Source organism: Neltuma alba, unplaced genomic scaffold, assembly GCF_004799145.2.
Source record: "Neltuma alba isolate B1F8T4 unplaced genomic scaffold, ASM479914v2 tig00012009_pilon, whole genome shotgun sequence".
In the NCBI taxonomy this organism is placed as follows: domain Eukaryota; kingdom Viridiplantae; phylum Streptophyta; class Magnoliopsida; order Fabales; family Fabaceae; genus Neltuma; species Neltuma alba.
The window spans coordinates 75,940-93,971 of record NW_021636580.1 but is presented as its reverse complement, the minus strand read 5'-3'; the positions used below and the strand labels follow the sequence as shown (position 1 = coordinate 93,971).

The 18,032-nt window shown below is 36.2% G+C and overlaps 4 protein-coding genes across 6 annotated transcripts; 2 read left to right on the top strand and 2 right to left on the bottom strand.

The window, feature by feature from the left end:
• Positions 1 to 3,572: 3,572 nt before the first annotated feature.
• LOC114721011 (ATP-dependent Clp protease proteolytic subunit-related protein 4, chloroplastic) lies at positions 3,573 to 8,560 on the bottom strand. The gene is given in 8 exon segments (XM_028906786.1): positions 3,573 to 3,935; positions 4,018 to 4,131; positions 4,762 to 4,839; positions 4,936 to 5,062; positions 5,682 to 5,737; positions 6,845 to 7,035; positions 7,038 to 7,047; positions 8,239 to 8,560. Coding segments are annotated over 8 exon segments (915 nt in total). The 5' UTR covers positions 8,506 to 8,560; the 3' UTR covers positions 3,573 to 3,863.
• Positions 8,561 to 10,558: 1,998 nt separating this feature from the next.
• LOC114721021 (RNA-binding protein 42-like) lies at positions 10,559 to 11,805 on the bottom strand. The gene has a single exon (XM_028906798.1). The coding sequence runs from the start codon at positions 11,557 to 11,559 to the stop codon at positions 10,825 to 10,827; it is 735 nt and encodes a 244-aa protein (XP_028762631.1). The 5' UTR covers positions 11,560 to 11,805; the 3' UTR covers positions 10,559 to 10,824.
• A 149-nt stretch (positions 11,806 to 11,954) lies between these two features.
• On the top strand, positions 11,955 to 13,879 carry LOC114721013 (light-harvesting complex-like protein 3 isotype 1, chloroplastic). The gene is made up of 3 exons (XM_028906787.1): positions 11,955 to 12,470; positions 13,180 to 13,317; positions 13,440 to 13,879. Exons 1-3 carry the CDS (start codon positions 12,056 to 12,058, stop codon positions 13,688 to 13,690), a joined length of 804 nt encoding a protein of 267 aa, XP_028762620.1. The 5' UTR covers positions 11,955 to 12,055; the 3' UTR covers positions 13,691 to 13,879.
• Positions 13,880 to 16,855: 2,976 nt separating this feature from the next.
• Positions 16,856 to 17,984, top strand: LOC114721023 (uncharacterized). 3 transcript variants are annotated; one of them, XR_003738016.1, is made up of 4 exons: positions 16,856 to 16,967; positions 17,058 to 17,348; positions 17,481 to 17,703; positions 17,795 to 17,984. XR_003738016.1 is itself a non-coding variant. In XM_028906799.1 (4 exons), exons 1-4 carry the CDS (start codon positions 16,953 to 16,955, stop codon positions 17,852 to 17,854), a joined length of 555 nt encoding a protein of 184 aa, XP_028762632.1. In that variant the 5' UTR covers positions 16,856 to 16,952; the 3' UTR covers positions 17,855 to 17,984. The 3 variants fall into 3 exon arrangements, 1 of the variants encoding a protein (XP_028762632.1); XR_003738017.1 differs by having other exon boundaries at positions 17,461 to 17,703; XM_028906799.1 differs by having other exon boundaries at positions 17,515 to 17,703.
• Positions 17,985 to 18,032: the final 48 nt, after the last annotated feature.

The window sequence follows — 18,032 nt, the reverse complement described above, 5'->3', positions numbered from 1 at the left end:
AAAAATATGAATTAAATGTTAAGATAAACTTAAATTGGAACTTATAAAATGGACCATGTCCTTCCCAATTTTAAAGCTTATAATTAGGACCGGAAATAGTATTAGAAGAAGCACCTTAGAAACCTTAAACCCGCATAGCTATTTATAATTACATTCCTTATAATCAGTTTTTCTTTGAACTATACTATTCTCTCTCTCTATGTATATATTAATACATTTACTTATCATACATCTGTCATATCCCCATTTTTTGTGGGTATTATATAATTATAATCAACTGGATGATACGCAGAATAGAAAATGTGAACAAGAAGAAACAATACCGAAAAGGATTTCAAATCTTAAGCCACAACATAGTAGCCGAAGCGTTCAAAATTCATTCTCATCAGATTCCCCAAAAAGAGAAATGGATAACTTTTGAACCAACCCATTAACGTAAATAGTTTTGATGATACCTTTTGAACGTATCCTAGTCATTATCAGGATTTGTTGCGTCAAAACCACAAGAACGAATCATCATGCTGAGCTCAAATTGTTAACAAATGCGAAGCTAGGACATGTGTTTGTACTGGTAAACTGAGTGGGAAGAAGGTAAAGTCAAAAGCAAAGACCTTGCTTCAGGCATATAAATAAACAAGTAGATTATTGACAGCCCCTATGATAAATATCCTAGCTAGCAGCCCCGTTTGGCTGTAACGCACTACCTAAAAAGGATTTTTATGGGACTTCCTCGTGTCAGTTCCTAATTAATAAATTTGTGCAATTGTGTCCTCAGCACCCACTGATTTTTTGTCGGAAGAAAACTCCAAATTGTTTTAATTAATAGTTAGAAAATATAAATATGGGTGTGTTTGCCAGCCCAAAACCATGTGGGCTAACACATATTAACTTTCATAAGGCATAACTTCTGACGTGTCATTTTCCCCTTATTTCGTCCTTTTTTCTATATATTTTGCTTCAAAATATCTTTCACTTAGAATTTTAATGAAGCATTAATTATTTTGTAATTTTTTTGTCCTTCAATAATAAAAATAAGAAGACTTGGGTCCATTTATTTATTCTCATTACAACAACTAATTCTTCAATCAAATCTCGACAGGTACTTGAACTATTTTTCCCCTCACTTGATCATTTTGCTTAAATATAATAAAATTATATTTATATTCATGGCAAAATCAAAGTGTTAACATTTAATTGGAGAAGAGGTCGTACGATTCTGACTTAAGTTTTGTCCTATGTTGAAAGCTAAATACCTTTGTTGAGACTCAAGTATTTGCTCAGAAAATAAAACAAAATAAATAAGAACATTTTAGTTAAATATCTGTCGATTTTGCAACAATAATTTAGCCTAGTTAAAACTGCATTAATGTTTATCCATAGCCTTAAAAGAAAAATATTTTGAAATGGAGGGAATATTACTCTATGGCTCCAATATCCTTACTTCAAGCTAATTGTAATAATGGTATTTAAACAGAACGAGAAAATTTTAAAAAATTTAGTCCATTAAAGTGTCTTTCCTATTCAGTATTCATAGGAAAATAATAACATCTTAAAAAGACATTCCCTTTCAATTATATATAAGCATATATAGTATTTATTATATTCCTATTACTTAATGATATTTATCTGAAAATATGAGTTATAAATTATTTGTTTCTGTTGAGTGAACAATAAAGGAGTTTTGCGGGGATAACACGAGCAAGCGTAAAGCAGCCATTGGAAAGGAGGTGGTAGGTGATTGTTAATGGAGGCCGCCCACTTGGAGCCTCGTTACCAAAGGATTGCACTTGTTGATTCAAACAGGTCGAGCACACTCAAAGCTTGGTGCTATCAAAAGACTGTACATTCTCATTTTTCAAAAGATAAATATTTTAAATATGAATTTTTTTAATGCATTCACCAATAGAAGTACAAATACATTAAAATCTAATCCAATTTCTTACCCAAATATATTCTTGAACAGATTATTTACATTCTCCTGAATGACACACTTATAATATTATACACAATGATCACATGGTTTCTGATATGATTTTGTTCATTTTGAATGAACTCTAATTTAAAATATGAATTTTTTCCCCTTAAAAAAATGGTACAGTTCTTCCACCATCTATTTACATGCACAACACAGGCAAGGGGAATGTCAACATCTGCTGGATTAAGTTATAAAAAGTAGGGTCATTTAAGCATTGTAAATAAGGTGTTAAGGACACATGTTATTTGTTGCGTGTTTAATATTCTTGAGAATTTCCCACTAACTAAAGATATTCAGTGCTCATCAAATGGAAATTTTACCATATTCGTTACTTTTAAGTGGTTGGTAATTATAAAAATATATACTTGATTGGGAAATATAGCTTTCTTTTGCCACATTCCATCGCTTTGATAATACAAACTCTAAGCGTGTATGTGGCTTTACTTAAACACTTTGCTCTGTTTTCATGTTATTCTTTTATTTGGCGCACTATATACATACTGCGTCAAACGACGTGTCGTGCTTCTCCAGAAGAAGCCAATGAGCAATTCCAATGCCATCTCAAGAGTGCTGGATACTGAATTTGCACTTTCAACTGAGAGGTTTGAAATCACGTCCACTACCGAAACTCGGTTTTAGGCCACCAAGATGCGGTTTCAGTGGACGCCGACATGTTTACAAACATAGCTTATTTCATGTCCTGTTTCCAACAGACAATCACACTGAGCGCCAACTCCCATAGCTGATTGGAACAATCCATGCTTTTTTTTTTTTTTTTTAAAACTTGTTCCTATATTCTTATATGGACTAATGCAATTGAGAAATAACTCTTCTTTACATTTTAACCCTCCATTCCCAACCAAAGGAAAAAAGAAATATAGGAAGAGAAAAGAGAAGAGAGACAATGATTCGATGGGAAAGAATAATGATATCACTCTCCATCCATGGGTCATGCACTAATATTACATAATGCAAAAGGGCACTAAACAGGCTGAGGTGCCAGCATATGTGCAAGGTTCACAATTGCAACGTCTCACGTCCTCACATCTGTCTTCAACACGCGTTAGAAAGGATCAGTGAAGTTGCTAGACAAAATTAAATCAAGCCAACAATAACAACAACAAATCCTACCTACAAAATACAATCATACTTGACCTGAACTCTAGTGCCCATAGCTGAACTATCTGGAAAGCAAATACAAGGTGCAAGTCAGAACACCAAAACAGACCCAGCAGCAACTTTAGCCATACCCTTTTCTACGTGTCCATTCTAGCTGGTTGGGGGAAATAATTGCATAAATTGTGTGGTCGTGAAAAGAACTAGCAATTGCTCACCTATTTGAGAACCTACCGACGCTTGCACCTAGTAGTGGAGTAGAAAAGAATGGAAACCAGAGAGATTGTGAATGTCATTGTCAGAATCTTAATATTTAGATAATAAATTGTGAAAAACTCATTAAAAAGCCAAAATGATGATGGTAATAATAATACGTTGGGATTCCTTCTTTAGTATGATAGCATAACAACAACTCATAGTTGCTGTAGTCATAGGCCAGCAATAGCCAAATAACTATTCCATAGTTATCAATGCCAAAAGGTTGTAGCCAAGTGTAAATGTGAAATTATGGGATCACCCAGTTGACCAATCTTAGCCTCAGAATGTTATCTTTCTGAATACAAAATTGTAAAATGGCAATGGAATAATGGAGATCACCCAAAGTACCAAAGAGTTGTCTGTTATAAGGAAACAGTTACTCTTTTTCCTACAATACAGTTCTTATTTACAAAAGCGACCCAGTATTGGAAGTTAAAATAATTAATATGATAATGATAACATCCGTGCTTTACCTAACAACTCCAAGAAAAAACAATTGAAATTCTCCAGAGAGTCATATAAGTTGTGCCTTTTTAAGGTCAGAAACAACACCACGGTCCTTAGTGCTCCTCTCATTGTACAGCACCTGTAGAAGACGGTATATCTTCATTTTTCACAGAAAATAAATGAAATTAAAAAAAAAAATCTAACTTGTAAATAAGAAGAACCTTATCAATGATTCCATACTCAACGGCTTCACTGGGACTAAAATACTTGGGACGCTGAATGTCAGCTTCAATCTGCTCAGTTGATTTTCCAATATGCTTTGCATATAAATTAACCTTCAAAACGGAATCAAGACATGTGAATACAAGTTGTTTGAATAATTAATAGATAATATTACCTCGGGTCCTTAATATAAGAACTAGTTGGATATTCATTTGAGTCCCAGATAGAAGGTTTTAATTCACTTTGTCTTCAATATTAGTCTATTTTGCTCCCAAGTAATCTCTATGATGAATGCACATGTTAAGGAGTTTACATCAATAGTTAGTTTAAATGCACATAATTAACAAGGATATTTTAGGGAAGACAACATCCTTTTATTATAAATAACTAACTTAACTTATTTTTTTTAATATTCACAAATCACTTATCTAGTTCTATCTCTACCGGAGGTAGTAGATGTGTATATGATACGCGCATACGTGCATGGACACGTGCCAGCATCACGCACTCAGCCCTACAACTACCCACGCATACCATGGCCCCATGCACCCACTCATCACACATGCACACAGCAACATGCATGCAGACGGATATGTAGAGCAGTAACCATCATCAACATACCAATATAACACAAAAGTTACACGAAGCCACACTATTCAATAACGATGAACAATGGAGCTCATCTTTCCAAATAAAAAGGGCCCACTCTAGTCTTCACAAAACAAAATGATTATTGTTCTAACCAGTTCTGTCTTCACATTCTTTACTTCTTTTCTTGCAAGGTCAACATCGGTTGCCTGACCTTGAAACCTCGCTATAGGCTGAAAATTAACAAGGAAAACATGGTTATGCTATTTGGATGAAAGATAAAGACATACAATAGTTTAAATTGTAAGAAGAACAAGAAAAGTGTGAACCTGTCTTATCATTATTGTTGATGATGGCAAAGCAGAACGGTTTCCCTTAGCACCAGCAGCCAAAAGTAAGGCAGCTTCTCCCCATGCATTACCAACACAAAGAGTGAAAATAGGAGGCTTGACATACCTGTAACAGAAGTCACCTAAATTCGTAAGCGCAAACTCTCCAGGCAATTCTTCAAGATAGGGTCAAAGCAAAACAAGAAAAAGGCAATTCTTTTCACTAAAGGGGGTGGCCCAGGGTATAGGAAAGGACAATGATAATTTATGCACTAAGACATAATAAACCAGATAAATCAGCAGTCAAAAGCGAGACATCAGGGCCTTGACAAGCAAAACTTGGTGATAAACATGGTTTAATCATACTTGAGGAAGGGAGGGGCATGTCAGTCAGCGAAAGGCAAGGTAATGGACAATGTACTGAAATTCCGAAGGACACAACTTATGCAACTTTATTAACAGATTCATGATAAAATTACAATTAATAACTTCACAACCACCTCCAATGTTGAGTGATTCAGGTAGACATATAGGATTAACGAATCATAATAAAACTCAGGCATTGGCTAGTTATAGTCTAAAAATCAACAAAAATACTGCCTTGAACCAATTGATACCCCAACTAAACAGTCGCTTCAAAACCCAATACAAGCAAGGCGATCTCAAGAAAATAAACAATAACACCATTTCATAATGCAACAAAAATTATTAAATGCATGATCATAGAAAAATACGGAGATGATGACCTCATAACATCATAAATCGCAAATGCTTCAGTCTCATAACCCAACTTCTCACCACCCTGAAAGAAGGAATAAGGATTACATTAAAAAGATACACATTTCATGGACAATAAGGTAACATTATTCTAGAATCTCATGGGAAAATTTTGCAGTGATTTGCAAGGAAAAGGAGCTATGGTGAAGGCAAATATTAATAATATAAATATGCTTAAACACCATCTCTCTTATACTGCCTCCGCTCTCAAATAAGGCACTTGTTAGGATGTTTTGGTGGTCCAAAATATAATGTACTCTTTAGATCATTAAATGTTTATTTCCTAAAATGCCCTTAACTAAAAATATGTGAGAGAAATTTGGTATAGCAAGGAGAAATGTCCACCATTAATTCAGGAAAATTTCAAAAAAATGATGTTTTGCTACAAATTAAATTAGTTTAACTTATTCTATTGGTCCATGTGAGTTAGTTATTAGTGTTTAATATTTGAGAATAGAGGTAGTAATTAAAAACTGCCAATAACTTGTTTCTTTTGTTACAAACCTGAAGGCTGCCACCACCAGCACTATATTAATGTGTACTGGTGTTCTTCAGCCTCAATGGAAAGTAGAAACCAGCATGACAACGGAATAAGTTTATTGTTACTTTATGGTCTCAAAAGCATTGACAACCTTAGTTCTAGCTTCTTTGATCATAAAATCCACTAACATATGTCAGTCTTAGTTACAAGTAGAACTAATTTTGCGGCACAGCAAGGCTAACAGAGAAAAGTAGGCTCACTAACAGAAGTCTACGCTCTGGTTCACTCTCTTATTCAAAAGGGGTAAAACAATGAAATAAACGTTCACTTTCTTTGACTTCTAAGTTCTAATGAAATACAGCATGATCTAAATGGTAATGCGATGATAATTGAATTTAATATTTGCCCTCCATTATAATGCAATTCTTCATATTCAAACATTGGATTTCTCATGTCATGCAAAACATTTTAAGAAAAATGCCTCATTAAAGGCTTAGAATCAAACTATGGCAAGTCATAAGCAGACAGTAAGTTTAATTTCTTTATTTTTTTGCCCTACCAAAAAGAAACTTTGTTCATCAAACTACAAAAGACATATTGCATGGGTTTGAAACACCATATGCTAAGCAGAACATATAAAGCACCATTTACCTTGGTTGTTCCAGTGGAGTTTATATACAGGTAAATAGGCTTTTGATCATCTTCATATTGAAGGTAAAGAAATTCCGCTAGTATTAACTCTGTCACAGAAGGAACAAGAGACATGCCCAGATAGACAATACGATTTTTGTATAGGTAAGAAGCTAAGTCTGGTGGAGGTTGCTCCCATGCACTTCCCTTGAAAAAGGAATAACCTATCCATACACATTCAAGAACATTGAAGCAACATGAGTTATACTGGTAGCATACATGGTGCTGTAACATGCCAAAATGTGTTTCATCTGTTATTTTCCTATCACATAAGTTACGTGTGCACAACATTAAACCTCATAGGAATCATATGAAAAATGCAATTTTATTTGGGATGCTGCAACCATCACCATGAGTGGCCACAACAAAATAACATTTTCTAGAAGGGGAGAAGGATTACAAAATAAAAAGCAAAGTAAAATATCCTCCCCAAACAAGAACACAAGAAAAAACAAACATGAACAATGAAGACATCAATAAAGAAACTAAGTGCTTAGAACCAAAAAAAGGCCATAGGAACAGTCCAATACCATAACAGTATAAGGACAAAGATCATCCCCTTTTTAAGGCAACAACAACGATTATCCTCTCAAAATCCAAGCTTTCAGATAAAATTCAAGACCCCAATGGACCCCAGGCGACATATGTTACATATTGCAATCAGTTTCACCTCCTTACATCCGTCGAAACATCTAAAAACCAGTCATATGAAATAACTCGAGGGTCCAAAAGCTGCAAAGTCCATTCCTGCTCTTGATTTACCAAATGAATCTATATTTTAGTTGTCATTCAAAAGATGATTGAATTCCTACTTTGTTTTAAGCTGTAAATAGGATTATATTTTTAAAAGAGCATTATGCCCGAATTTTCGACTAATGATCCTCAATCTTGATTCATCTTGGTAAAAACAAATAGAAGAATGCTGTTACTTGCTGTAGTAAGTCCAATCCAATCATTTCCGACGTAGCTGATACTGAACTTTAAATCCACAATTTCGTTTAGAACTTCCACTAACAATGTGCGCGACTCCATTTCAAACAAGTAGGGTAGATACTCTTAGGCATAGAGAAACCTTCACTCATACAGTGTCTACCAAAATTACACTTTTATGTATCTGGCAACTGGCAAAATAAAACCAGCCGCTACGACCAAATGCTCAATTGTTTCTACTCAACGAAGAAGCTTCAGCATTCGTACCAACGAACCAACCATACCCAGAATTAAGAAAAATTCTTCATGAACTATCGCGTTTTTATGAGAAATAAAAAAGAATTGATGCAATTGCTATTCAAATCTCATCCAACCACGCAAGCAACAACGTCCACTAAAATGTGTTTCAAAGTTGATAAGTTTACCATAGTAAAGACGCCCCTTTTGCCCTTAAAATGACGAGACGATTCAGGTTTCAGACAAGAAGGTCGAAGCAAGTGACCAGAGGACAGGGTAGAGACGCTGCCGCCGACGAAAGGAGCAATGAAGTTGGTGGAGAGAGATGTTCTTAGGGAGGCAGAAGAAGAATTGTTATACACCGCTCGGATAGGGGCTCCAATTCGAGAAGAATTCGGCGATGCTAACATAGGTCTATTCAGAGCAAAGCTTGATGGAGCGGTGGCAACCTCCATAGCTGCGTAGTTCTCGAGTAGCTGGCGTATGTAGGAGAAGTCAGAAACACAAGCAACTGAACGCTACATTGAGATCGATGTTATTGGGCTTAACCAGTTGTTTTGATCTTTATCATGTTTGGGCATAAAACAGTTATTGGGCAAAGGATGACAGTCCAGCTCATCTTATGATGTGTTTGGGCCTCACCAAAGAGGGATGTGTATGCATGGTAAAAATATGGATTGATACCAACGGGGTTGGGTCTAGTGGAAGGGGCTAGTACATCACAACATGACAAACTAAGGTTTGAATCCCTGCTGGGAGAAGTGCCCACATTTAGTGCCTGACAGTGTCTCAAATAGGATTGCCTCCAATAGGAGGATATCTATGCTTTAGCAAAAAAAAAAAAAAATGGATTGATATAATTTTTAGTTTTTTTTTTAAATTTACTCTTATTTTAGTTTTGATCTTTTAAATTTTAAATTATAAGTTCTGATCCCTCAAATTTTTTTTCATTTAAAACATTGATCCCTCTAATTTAATAAAAACAAGAGAGACCAAAACTTAAAATTTGAAATTTGAGGAACTAAAATCAAAATGAGGATAAATTTGAAGAACCAAAAATTATATTAGTCCTAAAAATATTTCTTAAAAGTTGCTTTAAAAATTTATCAACCAACTAACGGAAACAAAATGAGATTGTTCTAATTTTTTAAAGGATTATTTATGATGGCTAGTAATCCGACCGGGGATGCCAAAAAAGGAAAAAAAAAAAGAAAAAATAGCCACACTTTTTTGGCCAAAAATCAAAGGATGGTGGCGGCAGTAGGCTGTTCATTTTGGGTGGTAAGCTGTTTTGTTCAGCCTAATCGTTACAAGGTAGATGCTTCCGAATCATTTTAAGAAGGAATCAAGAGGGAGTAATAGTAGTTTTTCTTTCCCTTTGATTGAAAAGGAAGCAAAACTATAAAATTTTAACCACAAAAGTAAAAATATGTATTTAAAAAAAAACAAAGGTATTTTAACGCAAAATACGTTAATAATTCCATATATGTAATTTTTTCAAAGAAAAATCTATCATATTAGATATGTTATTATAAGGAAAAAATTATTCATAATTTCTAGGTTAGTAAATTGAATTGCTCCTCCCGCAAGGACTTTCTCGCAGGGGCTCTCATGAAACTCGTGCAAACAAAAACAAGTAGAACACAGGGAAATTTCACATTCGAGACCTGGAAGATTTAAATTGTTGTTCTAACCATAACGTCAAAGCTCAAAATTATGGACATACTTAGCGAAGCATGTATAAAATAGTCGGCTTCCGCACCTTGCCCTTCATCCAGAGAAGCAAGTCGTGTTGCTCTTCCAGCTGACCCTTCCTCTCCTGCACACTCCTTTGATTCCAAGTTTCCAACCTAAGACCTAAGGACAGAATGCGTCAGCCGCTCAAGCAGAGACGGAGAGACGTACACATGAATACATTTAGATTCAGCAGGATCCTCAACTTTTGAACCCAATGGTATGATACCATTTATTGACCCTTCGCTAATTGAGAGGCAGTGACAATCAATTCGCCTCCAGAATTGAGATCGAATCCACCATGTACACGGAATCAAAATCATTGCGGAATTAGTCTCAAGCACCTTACTTATGAATATAGTCAAACTAAAACATTGCCATTTCTTCAGTTAGAACTTCGAACATTGCAGACAAAGATTAAAATTATGATTGCAGACAAAGATTAAAATTATGAGAGATCAACCATGTAAGTTGCCGACATGCGTAGCTTTTTGTATTTCACAGTAAAAGTGCAACTTAATCAAAATTATAGCTTATGTATGATTCGATGATATATCTGCATAAGCAAACTGCTAGCATGAAACTATGCCCAAAACTTTCCTGCCTTGAACCAAAAATTAAAATGGAAAGACCACAGCACAAGATGAAGCTTACGCTGTTCGTTGATCTAATAATAGCACATATCAAAATAAGAGGGAGAAAAAAGACGAAAAGAAACATAAATCATACCCCACCAGCAAGGAGACACTGACTTGAATTTGGACAGCTTAAAAGTGGGTAAAACTAAATCAGCAACCTCCCAAACCAAGACACAAAATTAGAGTAAGCAATGCAAATACTATTCTCAAATATTCACCTCATCTGTGTGATTGAGAAATGTTACAAAAGGGCAGTCGGCTTAAGAACATCGCACATAAACTTGAAACAGGAAACTAGAAAGGCAAAAGACAAGAAATTACGGAACTTCTAAACATCGAAATGATTAATACAACTTGTTTAATGTCGTCGCAGTCCCAGTTTCCCAAGTTCTGGCGGGGCGCTCAGTAATGCAATACACCCACTTTTGAAGGTTTCGGTTTCTTCCGAGATTGCTTCTTGTGTTTATCTAGAGCATCAAAATCCGTTCTCTCCTTCCATTTACTCTTGCACAATTTGATTGGCCTATTTCCAACATATTTACCGTTCATCTCTTTAAGAGCAACAGCAAGGTCAGAAGGATCCGCGAAGCTAACAAATCCGTAGCCTTTTGTTTTTCCACTCCGCTTATCCCTCACAACTCTGGCCATGTTAAATGAAGGAAATCGCGAAAAGGCTTTCGAAAGGACATCGTCATTTACCTCGTTACCAAGATCACCACAGAACAGCCGATGATCATTCTCAGGCCACTCTGCCAGCGAAGGATCCTCCCATGATTGCCCTGCAGCTTTACGAGGAATAGCTTTCTTTTTGGTCTCTGCCTTGTGCTCAATCTCGCTGTTAGCAATGGCTGCTTTGACATTCTCAAGAGCCTCGGGTGTGATTGTCTGTGCATCCCGTTGAAATAATTGCTGCGCCTGCTGATACTGTGGGTAAGAGTAGACGCCGGGCACAGCGGCAGGAGGCGCTTGAGGAGGAATTTGCACCGCCGGTGACGCTGCTACATATGGCGCAGCATAGTGAGACGACGTCGCGGAAGCAGATTGCTGCAGATGGAAAGGCATGGGGAAGTAAGAGCCGTCGGAGTAGGCAAATTGCCCGGAATTGGATGACCGAGATGAGGAAGACGGGTCAGCCATGGAAAGGGAATCAAAATTTAGGGTTCAGAAAAAGCCGTGAAATTGAAAATCCAAATCTAGGGTTCGAAGAGATTGGGAATTCGCGGGTCTTGCTCAGTGATTTAAGTCAAGATGAGGGATTCAAGGCCAAAAAGAAAATCAATGGGCGTGGATTAGCAATGATTCCCACCCCAGAAGAAGCTAGTTAAAAGGAATCTCAGAAGCTCATTTCTGGGATTGGTTCACACCGGCGCGGCATTTTCTTGTGGAGCACCTAAATAGCCGAATCCTGCAGCGACCCGATCTTCTTCGGGGCAGAACACTCACGTGCGCCTCATGTGAGGAAAATACGACAGCGTTTTCAGACTTTTGGGTCCTTTATAATAAGCCATGACTAATTTATTAGCCGGGAACTCGCTTCTACCGTTGTTGGCTATTCTAAGGCTGAGGATAGCCCCAGAAGCCCAGCCTGTAAAACACTACCATGTTCTGATAACCATAGTTGGGCAATCAAGCAATGTTGATTTCTATGGCATCGTTTTCTCCTCCGACTCGACTCTCAACCACTCCTTCATCGCACAGTAAAACTTATCTCAGCCACAAATCCTTCATCTCCCTCAGGCCCAAGAACCGATTATTTCTTCCCTCTACTTGGAAGGCTTCTGCAGCTGAAAATGGTATTGGAACTTCAGGGTCAGCTGCAACCGTAGTGGAAGTGGAACCTCAAACAGAGCAGTTGGCCCCGGAGCCTCCCCCGCCGGTGCCGGAGAAGAATGATGGCCCTGCCGGAAATAACGGGTCCGTTGCGGCAGTGGCCGAGGAAGTGAAGGTGTTCTGTAATTTCGAGGACCCAAGATGGGTTGGAGGTACATGGGACTTAAAGCAATTTCAGAAAAATGGCGGGACCGATTGGGATGCTGTTATTGATGCTGGTGAGCTTATACATTTGTTGTGGTTGCTAAACGCGCTGTGTCATTAAATATGCCTTGTGAAATAGTTTGACACAATGGAACCTGGATTTCTGCTCAAATTTGAAGTTTTAAAGGGTGAAATTTCAATTTTTCGTTCTCTACTGCTCGGTTTTCTCAGCTACTGTTTTTTTTTACATTGTCTTGTGATGAAGTGCAATAGCAGGATTTCATATCCTTAGCCGGCAAAGAATTTGTATCCTCTCCGGAACTTTCATGATAGCCAAAGGGTGCTTAGCACTACCAATCCAATTAATTTAGTTAGATATAGCACCATCTTTCTGGTTTATTATGAAGGACCCAAAAATCTTGCAGGAATATAGCGATCTATCGAAGTCGTGCAAGATTAAGCTCTTTAATACCATCAATATGGTTAAGATACAATATAGTGTTATTTTGTCTCCTGGAACTTCCAATAACCCAATAAAACAAATTGCGAATGATCACCCACTAAAAGGTGCCATCTTTATATTCTATTTGACAGTCTTGTGCATGTTTTCATTTTCTGGTTCCTTCTTCTTATAACTTCGAGAGAGGGAGAAATGCCTGAACTGTTGGAGTAAGATTTGATTCAGAATTGAGTTTCTTTTATTAAATCTATTTCGAGTTCTATCTTGATGCTATGTAGTTTCCAAACTCATATAATGATTTTTTTTATTCTTTTTTTCCCCAGAGGCTCGGAGGAGAAAGTGGCTTGAGGATAACCCAGAATCATCCAATAATGAAAGCCCTATAGTTTTTGACACCTCCATAGTACCTTGGTGGGCATGGATGAAAAGATTCCATCTCCCTGAAGCTGAACTGCTTAATGGTTTGTTCTAATTTGAATTCTCATATGAAATTAGAAATTAAAGGATTTTTACGCCAGTAAGAAAAAGAAATCTCATTTAGTGATTCAGCTGTACTTTTTTTGGCCCCTCGTGTATCAATCAGGTCGTGCAGCAATGATAGGATTCTTTATGGCCTATCTGGTGGATAGCTTGACAGGAGTAGGTCTAGTTGACCAAATGAGCAATTTCTTTTGCAAAACTCTTCTGTTCATAGCGGTGGCGGGGGTTCTTCTGATCCGAAAGAATGAGGATTTGGATAATCTCAAGAAGCTATTGGAAGAGACAACATTTTATGATAAACAATGGCAAGCAACCTGGCAGGATGAGAACTCGAGCAGTTCCAAAACCGAATAGTGGGATTTCTGTTTTGTAGTTCCCACCTTCCCCCTTCTGTCTTTTAAAGTAGTAGTCTATTTATCTTGTTTGCCCTAAGCAATGAGAAGAATGTGAACCGGACATTGTATCTCAATTCTTTCTGTCATTTTAGTGCAGATGAATGATCCAAATGCTCATTCAGATAGTTTCTATATGACGTACGTGTGTGTGTTAATCTCTGAAAGTGTGTTGTTTGAGTTGTTCTTAACTGGTCCTGTGGCAGTTGCCCTTAATTTGGGCACACGTTGAGGATCACTTTCAACTTCCAAATTCTTTGGATGAACAATAGTACTGGTTCACATGAGGATTGTTGGGCAAATGGCAATATTGTTTGAAGTTCAGTAAATTCAGGCAGTGAGCTATTGATTGGAGTTGGGGTAATGAAACACTCATAAGATGGAAACTAGCAAATCTCGAGGTGTCTAAGAAATGAAATTATAGCCGCACGTATATCCTTAGATTTTTCTGGGATGGTCCTTGCAGTCTATCTCTCCGTCGTTACTTTCCAATGAGATAATGAATGAGACTATTCCAAAAAAATTTCCATGCTTCGGTAATGACAGCAGGGCGAGCATCAAGGAACGTGATGTAGCACGAAATGGGCTTTTGTAATTCTTGACCCTTTATATTACCAAAAAAAAAAAAAATTCTTGACTCTTTATCTCATCGTCCCAGAGAATACCCCCAGGATTTCTTGTCCATGGTAATCTTATCACTGATCAGAGTCAGCAATTTTTACTCGAGAAAAAAGGTCAGCAATTTGGTGCAACTATCTGTAACACACATGAAGAGACAAAAGAAAGGAAGGAAGAAGAGGCTGCCTAATTTTAAAAGGCGAACCAATTTAAAAAGGGGGGAATGACATATTAACTCCTAAAATTAATGTTAAAAAGATAAGTTACTTACCGATTTAAACAATTATAAATATTGAAGTTTCAAGTACAAATAATATGTTATTCACCTTTCGATAAAATTAAAAGATCTAATCATTATTAAATTGAAATTTTGAATCTAACTACAAGTTACTCTGTGACAGCATCACCTGTCACCCTTGCATGAGGTTTTAAGTTCAAGGCTATTTGTGGACAATGAGTTAAAAGTACTTTCAATAAAAGCAATAAATTGTTGGGTTAGGAAAAATACTACCTCCGGTCCTTAATATAAGACTTTGTTTGATTTTTATTTTGATCTTAAATATAAGACTCCAATCCACTTTGTCTCTCATATTTATGTTTTTTTTTAAAGGTAGTCCTTTTAACAATAGTAACTCTAACCAATATACTTGATTAGCAATTATATTTTATGAAAGACAATACATATTTATTATAAATAACTAACTTAACTTTTTTCCTTAATCTCCTCAAATTAGTCAACTAGCTTTTATAATTAGGACCGGAGGTAGTATATACTAAATGTGATTAAAAAAAAAAGTGTATACAAACACTATGAATCAAATCAAATCAAATCAAATATCTATTATGATTTGGTACATCAACGTTTCCAATTAATCAAATTAAGTATGGATCAGTGAGAGAGAGAGAGAGAGAGAGATATGTGATCCATCAAAATCTAATCGAAGCCCAATAATAACTCTTAAGATTTGATTAATAAGTCATGTAGTATTGTGATCAGGAAATAAACTTGATGTATAATACGATAGAGTATATATATTATGTTATTAGTTTATGCTATGATTGGTTTATGTTAGTTTTCTCCATGATTAATTAAAACGAGAAGTCATTAACCCTTCGTCGCATGCAAAAAGTATAACAATATCGCAAGAAAATTTAATTCGTTCATGTGCCCAATTAATTCACATCAACCACTCGTTTTTGCCGTGTTTATGTAAACAATTTCTAAATCTTGATGAGCATACATTTTTTGTTTTCCAATAAGAATAATAATATCAGCATTTCCTTCTTATTTTTATGGATTGCAAGTTTTTCCCCCCCTCTGGATAGCAAACAACCGATTAAATTCGTCATCATAAATAGAATGAATAATATACGAGAATACACACACAATTTAAATTAAATGTGAATGGCAGAGCTTTTCTATCCTTATTGGCTTACTCAATTCAACTTGAATATGTAATTTTTGGATATAGGATGATTCAATTGAAAAATTTAAATGTCAACGGATTTTTTGTTATAAAATAAATAAAAAGTAAAAACAAACACACGTGTATATATATTTTTTTGTGTGAAAAATGTGTGTGCATCTGTTATATGTCCTCCCTACCAAGGAGGAAATTTTGATGCATTACATATTATACGTATAAACACGCGCAAATGCACATACATGCATCCATAATAATTTTTATACTCCTCCGGTTAAGGACCTAATTGTTGAGTTGGTTTTGATCCTAAATATAAGACCCATTTCTCATATTTATTAGTTTTATCTAAATTACCCCTATGGATACTCTCTCAACCATAATCAAGTAGAAGAAGAAGAAGAAGGGGTATTAAAAAAGATGATTATGATATTTTGGGAAAAACATATCACATTTCTTATAATTAACTAACTTACCTAACTTCCTTAATCTAATCAAATTAGTTAAATAGGTCTTATATTAATGACGGGGGAGTATATTTTCAAGTCACGAACATAATACTTGTGAACAGTAAAATAGAAAAATAAACCATTTCAGCCGCAGCATGAGAGCAACAGATTTGCAGTATAGATTGATATTAATATTCTATCAACGAAGAAGATAAGTTTGGGAAACAAATGAACCAATAAATGGGTAACTACTACCTTTGGCCCTACGAAGAAGATAAGTTTGGAAAACAAATGAACCAATATATGTGTAACTACCATTTATAGTCTATAAATGGAGTCTTATCGTTAGAATCGGAGGTAGTACATACAGTTAATTGCACAGCATTAAGGCAAGAGGGTCACGGTAACAAATCCCTTTGAGATTAAGAATTAAGAAAGGGGAAATAAGGAAAGAAATAGAGGGATTGATGATAGTGCTGAGGCACCATCTAGATAGGGCCCACAACATTGCAGATATTATAATGATATGATCACAGTTTTATATTTCTTGAACTCAAAGTATAATATGGTTTGTTTCGTTCCACCCAAAGAGTATGAATTGACCCTTTCTCTGTCTCGATTAGACTCTTTCCTCATTGGCCTGCATGATGCTATCACACGCACAGTACACAAGCCAGTGCAGAATCAAACATATAACAACTGAATTCTCACAAATCCTTAACTTGCTTATCCCGAAATGCCAACCCAACAGGTAAGCTAATTACTTGTTTTCTGTGTGTGTGTGTGTGTTTCTTTTTTTTACTGGGAAGTGTGCTGGGTTTTGACATGGTTATGTTTGTAGGTGATATGCAGGAAAGGGAAGGCAGTGCTGGTGAGGGTCTATGTGGAGAAGCCAAGGAAGACGACGGCGCCGTTGAATCATCATCTTCTTCACCACCACCACTATTACCATCTTCACCATCACTACCATGTAGCTCATCATAATGGCCATGTCCGTCAAGGATATGACAGAAGAGCAGAACTTCTCAGGTACTCGCAGTTCTTGCGAAACTCTGTACGAAAAGAACAATCCACCACCTTATTACCCTCCAAGCAGATTTCAGACAATGTTAATGAGAAACCTTCAACCCAGGTAAGCTATAGGTATAACTAGGTATGTCTCACTATTGGTTTAATTGATGATCTTACAAAATTATAAGAGACTCATTATAGAGATATTCTGAAGTTGATTTTTGATCTTACAGTTTTGACTCTGAATTACTAGGATCAGTTGGTCTTTTTTCTTCTTCATTTTGAAGGTTGTCCCTTCCAAAAGAAAGCAAATGCATGAAGGAAACTCGTACGGTTGCTTTGGCAATTGGAAACTATTGATTCCGGGTTTCTTGAGATCAAGGACGAGCGCTAAACCTAAGAACAGAAAGAAGAAACAAGAAATGCAAAATGGGTTGTCTCTCAGTCAGATAGCAAACGCCATGAAAATATCGAGGGTAGGCAAATTTTGCCATATAATGTTATTGCAGCGAGACAAAATGTTTAGCATGTCCCAATATAATTTACGTTTGATACTTTCAGTCGCAGGTGAAAACAAGAAAAGGTTTCATTCGTAAAATGTTTTCATCAACACGCAAGCATTGTTGAGGTTTGGTTCCGAAGGCGTTTTCCTCTCAAGTTGATATGTCACCATCATAAACCAGACCCATTATCTTAAATTCAAGTCTTCCTCCCTTTTACTGTCATTTACTGTTATTAACTGCATTCCGATTTTTTCCTTGCCTTTTCCGGTTACATGCTAGTACTTTAAAACTTGAATAAACTT

Bases quoted from the DNA above. Each gene is read 5' to 3' on its own strand.
- LOC114721021 (XM_028906798.1), bottom strand. From the start codon at position 11,559: ATGGCTGACCCGTCTTCCTCATCTCGGTCATCCAATTCCGGGCAATTT.
- LOC114721013 (XM_028906787.1), top strand. From the start codon at position 12,056: ATGTTGATTTCTATGGCATCGTTTTCTCCTCCGACTCGACTCTCAACC. The intron at 12,471-13,179 runs GTGAGCTTATAC...TTTTTTCCCCAG, and splicing joins GGATGCTGTTATTGATGCTG to AGGCTCGGAGGAGAAAGTGG. The intron at 13,318-13,439 runs GTTTGTTCTAAT...TGTATCAATCAG, and splicing joins TGAAGCTGAACTGCTTAATG to GTCGTGCAGCAATGATAGGA.
- LOC114721023 (XM_028906799.1), top strand. The intron at 17,349-17,514 runs GTAAGCTATAGG...TTCATTTTGAAG, and splicing joins ATGAGAAACCTTCAACCCAG to GTTGTCCCTTCCAAAAGAAA. The intron at 17,704-17,794 runs GTAGGCAAATTT...TTTCAGTCGCAG, and splicing joins ACGCCATGAAAATATCGAGG to GTGAAAACAAGAAAAGGTTT.